The 18,786-nt window shown below is 33.4% G+C and overlaps 1 protein-coding gene across 6 annotated transcripts in view; it reads right to left on the reverse strand.

Moving 5' to 3' along the window:
* Positions 1 to 440: 440 nt before the first annotated feature.
* The window catches only part of LOC132748503 (uncharacterized), a 45,058-nt gene continuing 26,712 nt past the window's right edge, over positions 441 to 18,786 (reverse strand). For 5 of the 6 annotated variants that reach the window (XM_060738151.1, XM_060738147.1, XM_060738150.1 and 2 more), the window contains 2 exons: positions 3,924 to 11,429; positions 441 to 2,015 (listed from right to left, as the gene is read on the reverse strand). In XM_060738151.1, coding sequence (XP_060594134.1) covers positions 8,111 to 11,401 — 3,291 coding nt within the window. In that variant the 5' untranslated portion in view covers positions 11,402 to 11,429 and the 3' untranslated portion in view covers positions 441 to 2,015; positions 3,924 to 8,110. The remainder of the gene's footprint in view (positions 2,016 to 3,923; positions 11,430 to 18,786) is intronic. The other variant, XM_060738148.1, reaches the window with a different exon arrangement.

Here is an 18,786-nt window from a genome sequence, read left to right on the forward strand (position 1 = left end):
CATTCTGTCAAAGCAGTTATAAACTTATTTGTTAAACAGTACACATGTTTTTTATTTGTATTTTGGGGTCACAATGTCAAGAACATTTTCATAAGCAACAATTTTATTTTGCATTGGGCCTTTTCCTGGGACTTGTTAGAAAATTTGTTTTGTTTTCGGGTTTCTTTAAAAAATTTTTTAATGGGGGGGGTTTTTTTTTACTTTTATTAAAATTTTACATTTAAAAGGGGGGGAGTTTCCCAACAAATGGGGGGGGGATAATTTTTTCCTTTCTTTTTGGAATTTTTAATTTAATTTACGGGGAACACCCTTTAAACACTTTTTCTACAACAATATTTAAGGGAAAGAATGCCCTTTTAAACCCCTTGACATCAACCCATTTTTTTCCTTTTTGAAATTTAATTTTGGAAAACGTTTTTTAAATTTTTATTTTTTTTAAAAAAGTTACGTGTTCATTATCAAAACAAAGAGTTTTAAAGATATTCAGTTAAACCTGGGATTATAAAGAGTGAAAGGGATAAATTCTGTTAAATTTGCTTTCTGTATGTGCTATAAACTTAAGAATTACATTGAAAAACACTTGCCCCCACCCCCAGCTCTGCTCCCCCTTCCCTATTATTTCAGCAGCCAGGAACAAACCCAGGCTTTATACACATGGAATGTTGCTTTAGCAGCTCTGTAGAAAATATCAAACTTGAATAAAAAACATCCCATAGTACTCCAAATCTTATGTTGGAACTTTTAAAAATCTATGCCAGAAACATTTCTACATTAACTTTATCGAAGTACACAATGTCTTCTTGTATAATCTGTTCAATTTATACAAACAAGTTTTCATGATTTTATAACAATCTTTATCAAACCATGGGTTCAAAGGTCACAGAAATTGCAAAAAGTGTTCTTCTAAGCCTTTAGCAATTTTGATACAGATTAACAATTCTATATAGTATTGAAGTATACAAGAAAAATATTCTTCATTGTTCAAATCTCTCTCATTTTTAGCACAAGTTTACAAAATCTTGACTCCAGATCCACTAACAACATATATAGTCATAAAACAAATCTGAATCAAGAAACAATTATTAAGAAACAATTATTTGCTAAAAAAACGACAAAGTTCATAGACAATCACCTCAAATATAAGACTTGTGTTAACTGGAAGCCAACACAAGAAGTCTCACATTCTAAGAGGCAACAAAATTTTTTAAAAAAATGCGTCATTACAAAATTCATATATTTTCTCATCACAAAATTTAATATTTGCTAAATTACAAAATTCATATTTGCTAACAAAAAAGCCTACTCAATAGTGCTATCATAAAAACAATAATACTGTCACTTTTGTAAACAAGACAACATTAATGATATAACAATGTCGTTGATTGGGCGAGAATTTACCGGGATAATAAAAACACATGTTGTACAACACCAATTTCATAAATGTCTACTAGTGATTTTAAATTAACACTGCTATAAACTCAAAACTATTTAAGCAATAGTGATAGTTAATCCTTCTGTATGTACATGTTTTCTAGACTTTACGAGACACCCTACGATTAAAACTGACCTTTTGGACTTCATTTAATACCCCCTCCATATGTAAATCTCTGACAAGATACCTTCCTCTTAGTGATGTAGATGTTACCATGTACTTAAATTAACAAGATAATCTCCTTTGAGTGATGTAGATGTACAGATGTACTAAAAATTAACAAGATACCCTCTTCTGTGTAAAGTAGATGTTAAGAAGCACTTAAATTAACAAGATACCCACTGTAGCAAGTTAAACTACTAGAATTTCATGATATCCTCCAGATGTAGATATCTAAAAGAAGCAAAGATAACCCCTGTATATTATACAGCTACCAGACATACAAAAGATAAGCTCTGTACAAAGTTCATAACCTCTGTACATATCACATGTACTAGACTAGTGTATCTACAAGACTAACAAATAACCTCAGTCAATAGTACATAGCCTCTGTACAGAGTACATCTAGACTTACAAAGATAACCTCTGTACATAGTACATCTAGACTTACAACAAGAGGGCCATGATGGCCCTGAGGTCGCTCACCTGTATATAGGCCCTCCACACCCCCGGGCCAATTTTTACCCAAGGGCTATTATTTGTTTATTTGAACAGACTTGGAAGACACCCATAAGAAGATGTTTCATGCTAAACATCTAAGTTCTAGCTCATTGGGTTTTATAAAAGTAGATTTTAAAAGTTTTTACTATACACATATAGTTAAAAACAATGACACCCCTGGGGCAGGGCCAGTTTTGACCCCAGGGCTTTTATTTGAACAAACTTTGTAGATATTTACTTAAAGATGTTTCATGCTTAATATCTAAACTCTAGCTATTTGGGTTTTTTCAAAGAAGATTTTTAAGTTTTTGCTATACACATATAAGGAAAATCAATGACCCCCCCCCCCCGGGCGGGGCCTGTTTTGACCCCAAGGCTTTTATTTGAACATACTTGGTAGACACCCATTAGAACATGTTTCATGCTAAATATCTTAGCTCTAGCTCTTTGAGTTCTTTAAAAGAAGATTTTTTAAGTTTTTACTATATGCATATAGGGAAAATCAATGACCCCCTGGGGCGGGGCCAATTTTGACCCCAGGGCTTTTATTTGAACAAACTTGGTAGACACTCATTAGAAGATGTTTCATGCTAAATATCTTAGCTCTAGCTCTTTGGGTTCTTTAAAAGAAGATTTTTTAAGTTTTTACTATATGCATATAGGGAAAATCTATGACCCCCTGGATGACCCCCTGGGGCGGGGTCAATTTTGACCCCAGGGCTTTTATTTGAACAAACTTGGTAGACATTCTCTAGAAGATGTTTCATGCCAAATACCTAAGCTCTAGCTCTTATGGTTCTTTAAAAGAAGTTTTTTTAAGTTTTTACTATATGCATATAGGGAAAATCAATGACCCCCCGGGGTGGGGCCAATTTTGACCACAGGGCTTTAATTTGAACAAACTTGGTAGACACTGACTAGAAGATGTTTCATGCTTAATATCTTAGCTCTAGCTCTTTGGGTTCTTTAAAAGAAGATTTTTTAGTTTTTACTATATGCATATAGGGAAAATCAATGACCCCCTGGGGCGGGGCCAATTTTGACCCCAGGGCTTTTATTTGAACAAACTTGGTAGACATTCACTAGAAGATGTTTCATGCTTAATATCTTAGCTCTAGCTCTTACGGTTCTTTAAAAGAAGATTTTTTAAGTTTTTACTATATGCATATAGGGAAAATCAATGACCCCCCGGGGCGGGGCCAATTTTGACCCCAGGGCTTTTATTTGAACAAACTTGGTAGACACTCACTAGAAGATGTTTCATGCCAAATATCTTAGCTCTAGCTCTTTGGGTTCTTTAAAAGAAGATTTTTTAAATTTTTACTATATGCATATAGGGAAATCAATGACCCCCTGGGGCGGGGCCAATTTTGACCCCAGGGCTTTTATTTGAACAAACTTGGTAGACACTCACTAGAAGATGTTTCATGCCAAATATCTAAGCTCTAGCTCTTAGGGTTGTTTAAAAGAAGATATTTAAAGATTTTTCTTTCGGTTGCCATGGCAACCAGAGTTCTGCATGGAATTAAATTCTTTGAACAATTTTTAAAGGTGACCACCAAAGGAACATTCCTGTGAATTTTGGATGAAATTGGCTCAGTGGTTTATGAGGAGATGTCATTTAAAGCAAAAGTTTACGGACGGACGACGGACGGACGATGGACGGACGGACGCCGGACGAAAAGCGATCACAAAAGCTCACCCTGTCACTTTGTGACAGGTGAGCTAAAAATAACCTCTGTACACAGTACATCAAGACTAACAAAGATAGCCTCTGTCAGTAGTACATAGCCTCTGTACATAGCACATATACTAGACTTACAAAGATAACCTCTGTACATTGTACATCTAGACTTACAAAAATAACCTCTGTACATAGTACATCAAGACTTACAAAGATAACCTCTGTCAATAGTACATAGCCTCTGTACATAGCACATATACTAGACTTACAAAGATAACCTTTGTACATAGTATATCTAGACTTACAAAGATAACCTCTGTACACAGTACATCAAGACTTACAAAGAACTTCTGTACATTGTATCAGTGCTAGACCTAATAAGATATCACATCAGTACAAAGTACATCTACCAAACTTTCAAAGGTCACCTCTGTTTCAAGCTCAGTATATTAGACTTACAAAGATAATGTCTCCACAAAGTCCATCTACTAAACTTACAAAGATAGCCCCTGCACAAAGTCCATCTACTAGACTAACTGAAATACGCTCAGGATGTAGAAGTCTTAACATTATAATCACTTCCATATGAAAATATGCTTTTTTTAATACAACATGTTACCAGGAATAGACAAGCAAATAAATCATAGCATAAACTTAACTTATATTAAGATTATATTATGTATTCCAAAACGTTTTCATTCATGTGAAATATTACATTGTAAAACCTTCTGTAATGATATACAGCTCTAGTAAGCAATATTTAAACTGAACAGAATGTCCTCTTTTACCCAAACCACATTAAATGTTTGAAAGGGACTTGTCTCATCCTAAATCTGGACAAAACTATTTACCTTTTATTAAAGAAAATTTCAAAAAAAAAATGTACTTAATGAATATAAAACTAGTGCAGACCATGATGAAGCCATAAAAATGTGACAACTGATCTTGGTCTCTACTGGCAACAAGGGTAGGACCTGTTGTTGCCTGCAAGCTAAAGGTAAAAGTTTTTTTTTTTCATTGAAGGGAATAGACATGTGTAATATTCTTTTTTCTAAAACTTTACTCTTGAACAAAAAAAACTTAAAAAAAAAACCTGAAGGACATTGGGCTTGAAGTTGATGGGTTAATGGTTAGTCATATAGTTAAATATCCCTTTATCTTATCATTCCTTCAGAACTGAGTTGGGTTACATATGAAGAACTCACAAGCTTTCATGTTCTTAAAAACAATAAAGGTAGCACTGTCTTGCCTATACAGAAATGAGAAGGGCACTTTCTAAAAAAAAGTTTACAAGAGAACAATCAAAATTTATGGCACATCTACACAAAACAAAAACTAACAGAATGTTTATTTGAAATAATCAAGGCAACGTCTTTTATGTCTCATTACTACATTAATACCAGTAAATGTTTTTTTTATTTTATTTTGACCAAAACAATACACCTGTGGGTAGGTAGGCAGATATTTCCTTTTACTTGAACAAAGAATTGTAAGTTAATATTTCTAGATATTGACAAATTGTCACGATTTTTTTCCATCAAACATATATTCATGTCAGTGCAGTAAAAGATTAACTTCCATTAAAATTTTATAAGGATGTAACCAGTTACTGCACTAAGGTGATATTTTAATTTTTATATGGATAGCTTAATAGTCACTAGGTTCATACAGTTATCAAGGAAAAACTGTCAACTTAACTATTTAACTGTGTGATTTTTAATAAAAACCAAAGAAATTTGCTAAAGAAAAACAGAGTTGCAAAAAAAAATGGGGAAAAAAACCAGAACTGTCACGATTTGCTTAAACCATTTCAAGGGAGATAATAGTTAATATACTGTTCTGTGGCAAATATACAAAAGTTAGCTCCCTTTGTTAAGAATAATTAAACAAATACACAAAAAAATGAAATATAATTAAAATAATAATAATAAAATAAAATAAAAAGTTTGACTTGTATCATTTCCCACAAATAATGAGAACAGAAATGATTTTTCAAATATCTCAAACAATGAAACAAAAATGGGGGGATGGAAATGATTTTTATCCATATAAAAAAATACATGGGGGATTAGTAAAACATGAGTAATTTTTTTTCACTAAATGCTTTTAAGTAAAATTTGGCCACTACAAACAAAAGCTAAATAAAATCTACTGTGTAAATAAATACAATAAACTCTGAAAGACACATTTCATCATGAATTAAAATTGAAAGTTAAAATACCATGTCAATATGAAAATATATTTAATTACACTTTCCAACAAAAAACAAAAACAACACTTCCATTGTTTTTTTTTCTAAATAAATTTTAAAACTAAATCTGGACATTTTCTTAAAATATCTGGTCTTACTATATTTAAAAAAAGCGCCAGATTTTGCTATCTTTATGTATATAATAAACTGCCTATTCATTCCTTTTCCCCAAAGTTTTCCTAGATTTTTCCCAATTACCAAAATTCGTCACTACTAATTATCATGTGTATTTTAGATATTCTTCACACTTAACAATCTGAATTTCTTAAATGGACTTGTCCAGATTCTATTTTTGGAACAGTCCATGTACCATATTTTTTTTCATTTCAAAATAAAAATTTGATCCGAGTCAGCTAAAATTAGATTCACACTGGTTAGACTACATTGATGCGCTAACTGGCCTGGTTATATGCTTGTAGCAAAGGCTTCTTCATTTTCAGCAAGTTAAAGGTTAAAGACCTTAATGACAAAAAATTTCAGAATTTTTCTTTTTTCAAAAAAATCAATTTTTCATAGAATCATGGATTAAAACTCCTCCATTATAAGACGGTCATTTTAATTCAGCTAAAAGGATTGATTCATTATATTGCAAGTATAGACAGTTTTGCACACAGCACCTTTATAACCCAGTGATCTAAAACTCTCATTTACCAAAAGTACTGTAATGACCCTAAAGTATCACATTAAATCTACTAAAATATCAACTTTGACATTCTTACAATATGGCTTATCTTCAAAATACATAGGACATCTAAACTTGTTTCTATGTTGTTTTTTTCCCTTCAATTGTTTCATACTTAAAGGAACTCCACTGAGGTCCAAAAGCCTAAAGTGTAGACTTTGAATTTCTAACATTGATCAGCTTGGTAACTTAAAACAGAAAGATTATGCAAGTCAAAAAGAAATATACTCAGGAATAATTTAAAATTTGTATTTTTGTGCTGTTTATAGCGCTATTTGAGTGAAAAGTGTTGCGTAACGTTTTTCAATTTTTGGCCATTTTTCACAATTAGAATTGTTACCCAGGAAAAAATGCAGTGAGAGAATGATCTAAAATTTTGGACTTAAGTTATTAACATGGACCTACATCAAAATAAACATTAATGTTGAAATATTATTTCCAGTCTAGTCATGTAAAAAAACCTCAGTGGAGTCCCTTTAAAATATAAACATGCTAGCTTCTGAGCATTATTTTAAATCTAAGTCATGGCTATATACATTACAAAATGTGTTCTCCCACTACAAAAATAACATTCCAAATAAGGTCATTTAAAGGTGCCCTACAATTTAAAATGCCAAATGCATGTATTAAAATACCACAACAAAATAACATCTGGTACAAAGTAACATAACCATAATGGCCAAGTAGGCAAGTACTGATAATTTAGATCGTGATATATCTGCTTGTCTTATGTACATATTTGATTTCTTTTATTTCATTTTTTAGGCAATCAAAGTTGTTTATTTGCCTTGTTTGGCTATGGCATACCCCTTGCACAATTCATGAAGAAATCCTTTGTGGTAACTTGATACAAAACCATCTAAAGATACTACAAACAAAATTTTGGATTGACCAAAAGCAATACTTGGCAGTAAATTATATAATATACATATTTTAGATTTTTTTTCTGTAAAAACTAGATTGAAATTGTGAGTAGTATTCAATATTTACCTTAAAAAAAAAAAAAAAACTATGACCCTTTTATACATGTATAATCTAAACTATGATATTGTCAATGTAATTTTTCAAGGAGAAACTATGAAACATTTTATGTATTTAGCCAAGGACCTTAGTCAGAAACCAACATGCTAACATTGAATACAAAAACAAAATTGGAATGCCATACTGAATTGTTGAAATAAAAACAGGCTATTTCCCTTCACATCAAGCTGTTTTGTTTTGATTTGGCAGTGCATTTTATCAATATTAAACAATGGATGAAAAGTTTGTTTTTCATAAAGTCTTAATAATTATCTTCCTAACCAAACAATTTTTTTAAAAACATAAACAACAAAAATACATTCTACACAATAGGGAAAAAATTTAACTATAAACTTAACAAAATTGCTAAGACTGCTATAATCAGCTATCACCCGTCTTTTCTGCTAGTGAACATTTCTCTAAAGATTCTGGTTCTATGGGTAACTGTGATGTACCATCTTCCCGTTGTACCTCTCCCAGTTCCGATATAGTATCCTCCGCGATGGAATCTGTCCGGGACAGAATATCGTCGTGCGAATCAAAACTCTCGAAACTTGTCGAAGAAATGTTTCTCATTTGTCGGAAATGTTGAGCTGAGAGAAATTTCTTTCCCTCAAATCTGCTTTCAAAAGAACGTGATTGTGATACAGTTTGATTTTTCACTCGACCCACTTCAAAAGACCTTGACTGTGTCAACATAAGACCTTTTGAATGACCTTGACTCGAATCCTCAAAAACGCCACTTTCGGTACTCGCTGTTGACCAAAGCTGAGATTTAGTATGCTGTAAATCCATGTCGGTACTATCCATGCTAGCTAATGACTTTGATCGTAGTTTTGATGTCGATGAACCTAGACCTACATCTAAATCTAAACTATCACCAGACGACGCAGAAAACGTCCGTGTCATTTCTTGACTTGAAGTAGTATCAGTGCTGCTAACGCTACTTTTACGTACTTCATGACTTTCCCTTTCCGGTACACTTAGGTATTTTCCGCGTTTCGCCGATCGTTTAGTGTGTGTACGCATGTGACGAGTGATCATGTCTCGTCGACATGCTGCATAAGGGCATTGTGGGCAACGATATGGTTTCTCCCCAGTATGAGTACGTTTATGGGTATTCAAATGATCACTACGGCTGAATACTTGTCCGCAATCGGTGCACTCGTAAGGCTTCAAACCAGTGTGAAGTCTCATATGTCTGGTCAACATGTCACTACGTGAAAACGATCTATTACAAACTTTACAGTAATGAATCTTATTGTTATCTCCAGTTCTAACAGTTTCTGTCGGTAAATGTTTTGCCATGTGTTTTGCAAGATTGTCATAAGATGGAAACACCTGGCCGCATACAGGGCACAAATATGCATCGGAATCTGAGAATGTCCTCCGAGCTTCCTTCAAATGACCATCTCCATATGATAATGAATGTCCTCGATGAGGGGGTGTATGCATTGGTAGTGTTTGGCTTGGATAAAATGCTCTTGGGGATACTGCTAGTCGATTGACTTCTGAATTTGCACTCATTAATGCCGCACGAGGAGGAAATGTAAAATGAAGACCCGGTGACATAGGACTAGGTGTGCCGAAATTCTCAGGATCCGAGTGTATATGGGCCCCTTCAAATGGACTAGGAAAGTTGAAATGAAATATACGATCACCTTCTGGTACCGAACACAATGGTGACTGTGGGGATTGCACTAATTGCGGTTGAAGGTGCGGCGACCTTTGGAACACAGAAGGAGAACTTGCACGTATCATAGATGGGCTGAGCAAATCCGGATCACTATGTGCATGATGACCTAAAGGCGATCGTGCTGCCAGACCATGAGGGCTCAAACCGAGAGAGGCATGCTGTCTTGGAGCATCTACTGACAAGGAATGTCCGAGGTTTGCCCCAGGACTTGGGCCTGTAGCTTCTCCTAAACCTTGTGTATATGTCTCTGGCAGACTTTGTGAGAGATCTAGCGGTTGCTGTTCGGTGCTTGGAGACTGCAACTGAGCACGTTGAGGTGGTTTGATCACTGAACCCATTTGTACATCACTGTCATCACTTTTATCGGAACTTCCATTGCGAATGATATAAGCTGGCCTTAAATGCGCGTCCTTGTTAAAACTGTCGTTCTCTGTACTATCGAACACTTCACTAGAGGAACGATTACATGAATCAGATCTTTCTTGAGATAAATACTCTTGTGAAGTGTCCGTGGATGATGAGGAATAGCGTGACCGTAAACTCTTTAAATAACGAGCGTGTAAGTGTTTCTTAAAATTTCCCGGATGCAAATGTCTACGATGCATTCCCTCCGGAATCTCAACGTCTTCAGTTTTACATTTTATGCTTTCGCCAGTTTCACTAGTAATTACTATATTAGCACAATACTCTGGGAATGTAGGACCGGAACTAGAACCAGCATCAGATGACCCTGACGAACTCTGCTTGGTCAACTCGTAGCCAATTTCAGAAGCTTCCTTCTTCACTTGTGTTTTTATCACCGGAGTTGGCGTCGACAATTTGTATCTTTCTTTGCTGTACGGAGATACTGCGCGAACTGTTTCTTTCCTAAAAGGCGAGGGTTCTCGGCTACTACTCGTTCCTGGAGAATCTTCTGACCCGCTAGAAAATCCTCTTTGTACACGTAAAGTGTCCCTAGGTTCTAGGTAGTGAGATCGTTTAAATTTAGGTGAGATTGTGGACTCATTTGATATGATGTTGATTTTTGGTTTATTTTGTATGTCACTGTAATTTGGATTTATTTCGCTTTCATGAGAGACACAATCTCGTTCAGTACCCCAAGCTGATGGTGAATGAGTTCCCCTAACAACCCCACCAGGGGGCGTTCTAATGACTGTAACATGTTGATGCTGGGATATCTGCCGAGATGATGAATAGGTGTCAATGTTATAATGCGACAGAACACGTTTTTCCTCTTCAGCTGTAATGGATGCTCGTGGAGAAAATTTCCCAGAGTCCAACTTTACTGGCTCTTCAACATCTATTGCAATTTGTTTTCTCAAAACACGCCTCGGTTCCTCTCCAGAACTAGAATGTCTCATCGTAAATACACTTGCTTCCAATCTTTCCTCATTACCACCAAAGCTGTGCCTACGTCTATCTAAACCAATAGGTATTTCTAACACATTGCCTGACTCAGAATGATATTTTGATTTATTTGCACTAAGTCCCGATTTTTCCGGTATCATAGGTTCTAAGAAAACACTTTCACTCTGTGTATCTAGACTTTGATCAAAACTCTGATAACGCGGGAGTGTACTTTCAAAGCTATGCGCAGTATTTGCGAAATATTGTTTTGATTTTTCTTGCGACTGCCCTTGGCGTTGCCCATCATTTGATAAGGCACTTTCGAAACTCTTCGCTTGCGGAACAAATTTCGTTCCAACTGACAGCATATTGCCTAAATTTTGTCTCGATCTTATCACCGACTCCGCACCCTCTGACAATTGCTGATGAGAGCTTAAGTTCTCCTGTGACATCGATAACGACACATTTATCGAGATCGAAGCTGATGCGGCCTCCATACCAGAACTGGTCATGTGACCTTCCTGACCCTGACCTCCCATCATGCTTTGCAGTGGGTTGATAGTCTGCCCACCAATATGCTCTGGTGTTAAACCTTCATTATTGAACTGTTCATTGTCTAAACGACGCATGTTAGAAGCCCACACCGTCTAGACTCATCTGAAAAATACAACACAATAATGTTAAAGATACCACAAACTTATACTTTGATTCTCTTTAGTCTATACATATTTATTTTAGTTCAATTGTGTTGGAAGCTATAAGCTTATTTAAACACTCTTGAATCTGTTCTTGGAACCAACCAGTACTAAGCAATGAATGTAAAGTTTCTCGCTCAAGGAAACAACCGCTTGCCCCTGACAGAGTTTGAACCTGCCTTGTCAAACGTGTAAGCCATATTTTACATATAAAAAAACAAAACAAATAATGTCACAGAACTGTTGCATAATCCATTGCACAAAATATTAATAATTCAAAACCAATTGTGTCCTATAACTTTATAATAATGACAAAAGTTGATATTGAAGTAGCTAGTTAAAACACAGCTGTAGATCTTTATTCATCTATAAAATAATGTAACATATTTTATAGAACTCAATGTTGAGCTTTTCACTTTCAACATGCTGTTTGACAGTTGCTTAGATCTTAATATGATATCATCAACTAGTAAGGGAAGGCAACATGACCCGATCGATTTCTGTACTTCAGAGTACTCAAACGTAATTATAAATATCTGTCATATGTTGCGGTTCAGATCAGAATATCCATCCCGACGTAACCCCGCCAATTGGGGGGCAACAAGGCTTGCCGAGTAACAAAAATACCGCCCATGGGCGGGTTCCTGAGGCACGGATATTCCGATCTTTGAGCAGCAAACATATGTCAGATATTTTTTCTTGCATATTTTACCAAATTATTTTATATTTAAAATGGTTTACCTCAAAAAGATATTTGATCATGGAAATAAATGTCATTTCATCCATAACTATTATCTGACAATATGAATTTACAACTTTAACAACAACAGCGAAATGACGTTATCCTAAGCACATTATAAGTTCCCTTCTAAAATGACGTCATTTTTACACGGTCTCATTCAAAAAATGCTCTAAAATGATGTTGTTGTATGGCACGTGACTCATCTGGCATGGGGGGTGCCAGATGAAATTTCTGGCATGGGTATTAAGCTCATGGAAACGCCATTCTGCTATGCAAGAATCATTCTTCCAAGGACTGGGTATTGCAAAGAAAAATCATTCTGCAATATAGTGTGATATTTACAGATAAAAATATGTAAAATGCTTGAAAATTAAAATTAGATCTAACGTAACCATCATGCCTCAGAAATCCAATTTTTTTAAATTCATTAGACATGTGAAACATGTGTTAAATTATGTTTTAATAATGGATTTATAGAGCATGTTAGATGTGTAACAACAAAAGAATGCAGCGCTGAATGTGCAGTTATTTCTCATAGAGGTAGCAAAATGTAAACAAACTAGTATTTTGACTTCCATACAAAATAATTTATTCACTACTATAATACCTATCACCAACATGCATAGCGAAAGAAGCAAAAGATATGTCATTTTTGTGGCAAGTAAGTATTTTTTTTAAACTGTAAAAAGATACAACAAAAAAAAAATAATAATAATTTTTTTTAAAAATTTAAGAAAAATTAAGAAATAAAAATTGTAGCATATCTGAGACATAGTGGGCCTTTAAGGGTTTATCATCAAGGGTTTATCATTTAATGAATATTATGTTTTCAATGAATCATACATGACAGGCCATGTTACTCCTTGCCATCCATTTATAAATAGAAATGTGTTTATCACATTTAATCATCTTATGTTTATCACTTCTATTTAAAATGATTATCTTTTACTGAAGCTTAATTATTATCATTTCTTTCAATACCCTTCAATAACTGCTTTAACATTGAAATAATTCTTTCACTTTAATTAAAAAAAATCATGTTGATCACTGTTTCACAGAAATTATGTTTTTCACATCTATTGAAATAATTTACACTCTAAATGACATAAAATTGATCTCTTTTCATCACTTTAACATAATTCATTTCCACAAAAATCATGTTTATCACTTTATAAAGTCATGTTTATCCTTTACATTAAAATATTGTTAATCACTTTTATCAAAATCTTAATACACTTCTTCATAAATCATAGTATTTTACAGAACTGTTTATCAATTCCCCAGAAAAAATCATGTTCATCACTTTAAAAAAAAAAAAATCATGTTAATCACTTTTTAAACTGTTGTCTATCACTTTCATTAAAATCCTGATTACACCGCCATCCTAGGATATTACTTCATTACAACAATTATGTTTATCACTTTTATCAAAATCATGTTTGAAATCATACTATTATTATCATATCATATTCCTCTTACTCATTTTTATTTTCGAGATCCACTTCCTCCTTTTAATATAAAAGTAAAAGTTTTAATGAAAAAACGATAATTGTCATAATAAATCAATTGAACAAGAATCATTATGTCATTAAAAATGAATCAAATATAAACCTGTTGTGTAATAACCACAAAAATGAAGAACTAACAACAACAACCACCAACTTTCTAGCTTGATTATATTTTTTATTAACTCAGACACTGTAATTAAGTCCAATTACGGCAACTTTTCAGCATTTCTGGTTGAGGAAGACCTCAGGTGCTTTAATGACCATGTGCACTTAATTTCAGGCACATCAGCCAAATGAGTCAAGGCTAATGAGTAAAACCACTGATCTTTCATGACCATAAAAATGGAATACAGGCTTACATCTAAGCTTTCTCACATGAAAGAATCCAAAGTCCGTGGTTGGGTATTGATACAAAGTGTACACAAAATTATGTCAAATATAAAGAAAAAAACTCCCAAAACACGTGGATGCAACACCTAGATTAAAGAAAACAGAAAAGTTACAGAATATCTTCACTTATATTGTAACCCTGTAACCCTCGCTGTCAGAAAAAAGCAAAATAACAAAACGCATGCTCTACATGTATTATATAATTTATATATCATATGTCTGGCTCTCTTCATTAAAGTTAATTTATTAAAATATTACAAAGCGTGGGTTCTAAACGTGACTTATAAGATGAAACATGCACTGGTAATTGAAAGCCATTACTTATCTGGGAGATTTTTTTTCACTTCTACAAGGCTTTATAATCATAATGCATAACCCACACCTTAGCATAATTAATTAACAAGAGCTGTCCGTAAGACAGCGCGCTCGACTTTTTTATTGCTTGCCAATAAAAAAAGTTTTTGCAGTAAAAGGCAATACAAGAATCTCTGTATTTTTAAAGTGAACTAGTTGTTTGATACCCTTGAATATTACAGCAATGTTTATATGACATAATTTATGGTAAAGTGAACAAGTGGATAGGAATGAATTTTTTTAGATTTTTTAAGTTTTTTAGTGCTTGCCTATAATACAAAACATTGACAGTTAAGGGCCATAATTCAAATAAAATCTTTGACAGAATTACCTTCTCCTGGACATGTTTGGGAATCATGATTGTAAACAAGTATTCCAACTTTCAAATTAATATCTCAAACAGTTCAGTCAAAAAGTGGACTGGTACTAAAAACTTAACCAAGATTCTAAGTCGATAAAAGGCCTTAATTTTTAAAACAAATCCTTGACAGAGTTACCTTCTCTTGCGTACAGATGGGGGTAATGATGTGAAATAGCATTAAAAGTTTCAAAGCAATATCTCAAAGGGTTAAGGCAATAAGTGGATTTTACCCATATTCAATGTATTTTCTAAGTCAAAAAGGGGCATAATTCTGTCAAAAACCTTGACAGAGTTATGTCCTCTTGTCTGTTGATGAAGGTCGTGATGGTAAACAAGTATGGTCAGTTTCAAAGCAATACCTCCAATGGTTTTGAAATAAAGTGAGGTGGTACAAAAAACTTAACCAAGCTCAATACACTTTCTAAGTCAAAAAAGGGCCATAATTCTGTCAAAAACCTTGACAGAGTTATGTACTCTTGTCTGTAGATGGAGGTTATGATGGTGAACAAGTATGGTAAGTTTCAAAGCCATACTTGTAATACTTCTGAAATAAAGTGGGGTGGTACGAAAAACTTAACCAAGGTGTGACGCCAACGCCGACGCCAACGCCGGGGCGAGTAGGATAGCTCCCCTTTTCATAGAAAAGTCGAGCTAAAAATTAATGCAAATTATTCTCTATGAATTAATTAACTGTATCTGTTTGCGAAGGAGTAAATATTTCCGCTAATTGAGCGCGCGAGTTTAAACTGCCGTGACCTTTTATTTCAATCTACAAAGATACTTGCTTAAAGGAACAATAAATTAATCAAAATACCGTTATAAAATAATGCTCTTATGTCTAACTTTGTCAAACGCTGATGCAAATTATTGTTATATGACAATGCAAAATAAAGAAAAAAAATAAAAAAATAAGAAAATATTTTTTTCCGTTCAAGACCGTCACATATCAAATCTAAGCCCTACATGTTGTCATTTACGATGTTAAGATCTGCCATACACAAACAAATCTCTCATTATGTAATCATTTGTTTCACGCATAAATTATAATTAAAATATTTTTCATTCATAAATCATGTATTATCATCCTACAGTTATACTATTGAGAAGAGAAAAAAATGTACATGCATCGAGAGAACAATAGATACCACATATTGTGAATTCACTTTCGTGGATATGAAATTTTGTGGTTCTGCACAAGGAACATTCTCAAGGGTAATTAAACTTGTGGACTGTTTATTTTTCCAAAAGGTTTAAAATGTAAATGATATGATGCAAAATAATCATGAAATTTCGGTAGATTTTAAATTTACGGATTGACCTATCCAGGCAAACTACAAAAATTAGTGCACAACGAATATTGACAATTTTGCAGTCAATACGATTTGTAAGTCATTCTGGCCTTAAATCTATTTCAAGTTAATCAAATTTTGCATATTTAATGCTTGAGCCATAAAATTTTTTCCTTTGGAAAACCAACACGCGGCTTTGATAACTGGTTATGCAATTCTGTGCAAGGCACAAGAAGTTTACTTCTTAGAAACCAAGCCTCAAATAAAAGAGACTGAAAAATCTGCGTTTTACAGAACAGAAAATCCACCATAAGAAAAATGATTTAAGATTTTAAGAAAAGTAAAAATATTTACAATTCAAGTAATAATTTACATGTTACACATGCAATGAATGACTTGATTTTGCAGTATTTTTTCACATTATTTCTACTGCGTAAGAAATGCAGTAAGGGATTTTTTTGCATATTTTGACATTTATTGAGTAATTTATTTGGACTGAAAATGAAATTTGCAATGTGTAAATTAAACTCTGACTTTGTTCACTTGAATTTTTTTTACTTTTTAATATGTCTTTAAAATTTTTCAAAAATAAGTATGAATCTAATAATGTAATGAAAAAGCAAATTCTTTTTCCAGAACGGGGCATTTGTTTGTGTAAGTATGGTAAGTAAAGTATTTCACAATGAGTTTACGACCAGATTCAGTGTGGGCGCTTTGTTAATGAGTGCATTTAAATATGTATGAACTTATTGGCCGACATTTACTTATACAAATAAATCATTCTTTTCTCTTGCCTTGATGAAATACACTGACTGCTATGATAATAAATATTTCGCCTGCCAGCAGCAACTGTTGTTCTGACCCTTTGCAACCAGTGCAGACCAATATTTATGCAGACCAGTTTTGAACTTCTGTACTATCATGGTCTGCACTGTTCCTTAAATCAGTAAGCAATTTTAAAAACATTTCCTTAACCTCAAGATTGGGCATTGGACAAATCCTTTTAAAGGCACATTATACCCCAGAAATGCTTTTATTTTTATTTCTTAAAAGCTTCTTATTTTTTGTGTCCCGTTAATGTTTTCAAATAGTTACTCATTAGTTTATACTAATTTATTTTAGTTTGATTGTGTTGGAAGCTATAACTTATTCAAACACTCTTGAATCCGTTCCAGGAACCAACTAGTACTAGGCAATGAGTGTAGTTTCTTTCTTAAAGAAACAATGGCTTTTCAGCTATGCCGAGAGGTACCCCGACTCAACAAAATTAAGGCGATATAAGAGAGCAAATAAATTCATGTGAGTGAAATAGTTAAAACCTTCAACTGCTCAATTTTCATGAATGTAATTGTCCAGCTTGTCCATTTTTAACTGTCAATTATCAATTTTATCAAGGGTATCAAGGCTGCTGGACCCTAAAAACCAGACTGCAGGCTGGCCTGGCTCTATACTGGCGGATTTAAGCCTAAACAGTTTCAGTTCCAGTGTGCTCCGAGATAGGAAGGCAAAAGAATGGATTTTAAAGGAAGACAAACTTGCAAAACACTAACTGCTACAGAAAATAATCACTGTTTAACTGACCTTTTCTTAAAATGTCAATGCATTTAAAGGCCCATTATGCCCCTGGAATGATTTTATTTTTATTTCTCAAAATATTTAATTTTTGAAGTACTTTTATATTTTCCCAATTATTACTCATTGGCCAATTACCTGAACCATCCTTTTGGTTTTGATTTTTTGGTATTTAGTAGTTATTTAGTGAATTAGTATTTTGTATGAAAGTTAAAATACTACTTTGTTTACATTTTGCTAAATGTAATGACAAATTATTTCACATTTAAATTTAGCGCTACTTTCTTCAAGAAATTATAAAGCACATAACATGCTCTAAAACCATTATCTAAACATTACAAAATTCATTTTTGCCCTTTATTAAGAAGTAAAAATTTATTTGTTTCTGAGGCATGATGTGCCTTTAACACTTTCAAAGTTGTTTGTGAGCATGACTGGAACAATTATCAATAGTAGAACAAGTGATAATACATATTAACATATCTATTCTATAACCTATCTGAAATTACTACACTTGTCACGTAAGTGTTTACAAAAGCTTTTAATATATCATGTATTTTTAAAAAATCCATTTCTCAAATATTATTTTTTTGTTATCTTTTATCGTTTTTTTGTTGGTTTATTAGGTACTCATACTTTTACTGTAAAAGTCATGTAGCGCCAATTTACAAGTTTTACTGACTCAGAGCAGGCGCTCCATTTGACCCATTTATAATAAACTAGATACCTATACATCATTGATAAAGGCTAATGTCATATATATATGAATAATATATAAATATATATATTAAAGTAATATCACTATATTTTACAAACTGTAATACTATGATTGAGGACAAGCTTGTTCTTCATTAGGTAAATATTTCATGTGACCTTGGCCTAATTTTCTCTGGTTGCTGGTTGGTTAAGCTTTTAGTGGTCAAGGTTGCAATGACCTTGACTAAAAATCATTAATGGTCAACTACTGGCCATAATTATGGGCAAAGTCCCTAATAAGTTAATTAAACCAATGCTTATTCCTTCTAAAGTTATAGACTGGACAAGGACTTTAAATAAAGTGTACCAGTGACCTTTGACCTTTAGAACTCAAAATAAAAGAAGTC

Source organism: Ruditapes philippinarum, unplaced genomic scaffold, assembly GCF_026571515.1.
Source record: "Ruditapes philippinarum isolate M1 unplaced genomic scaffold, ASM2657151v2 ctg4064_1_1_1_1, whole genome shotgun sequence".
In the NCBI taxonomy this organism is placed as follows: domain Eukaryota; kingdom Metazoa; phylum Mollusca; class Bivalvia; order Venerida; family Veneridae; genus Ruditapes; species Ruditapes philippinarum.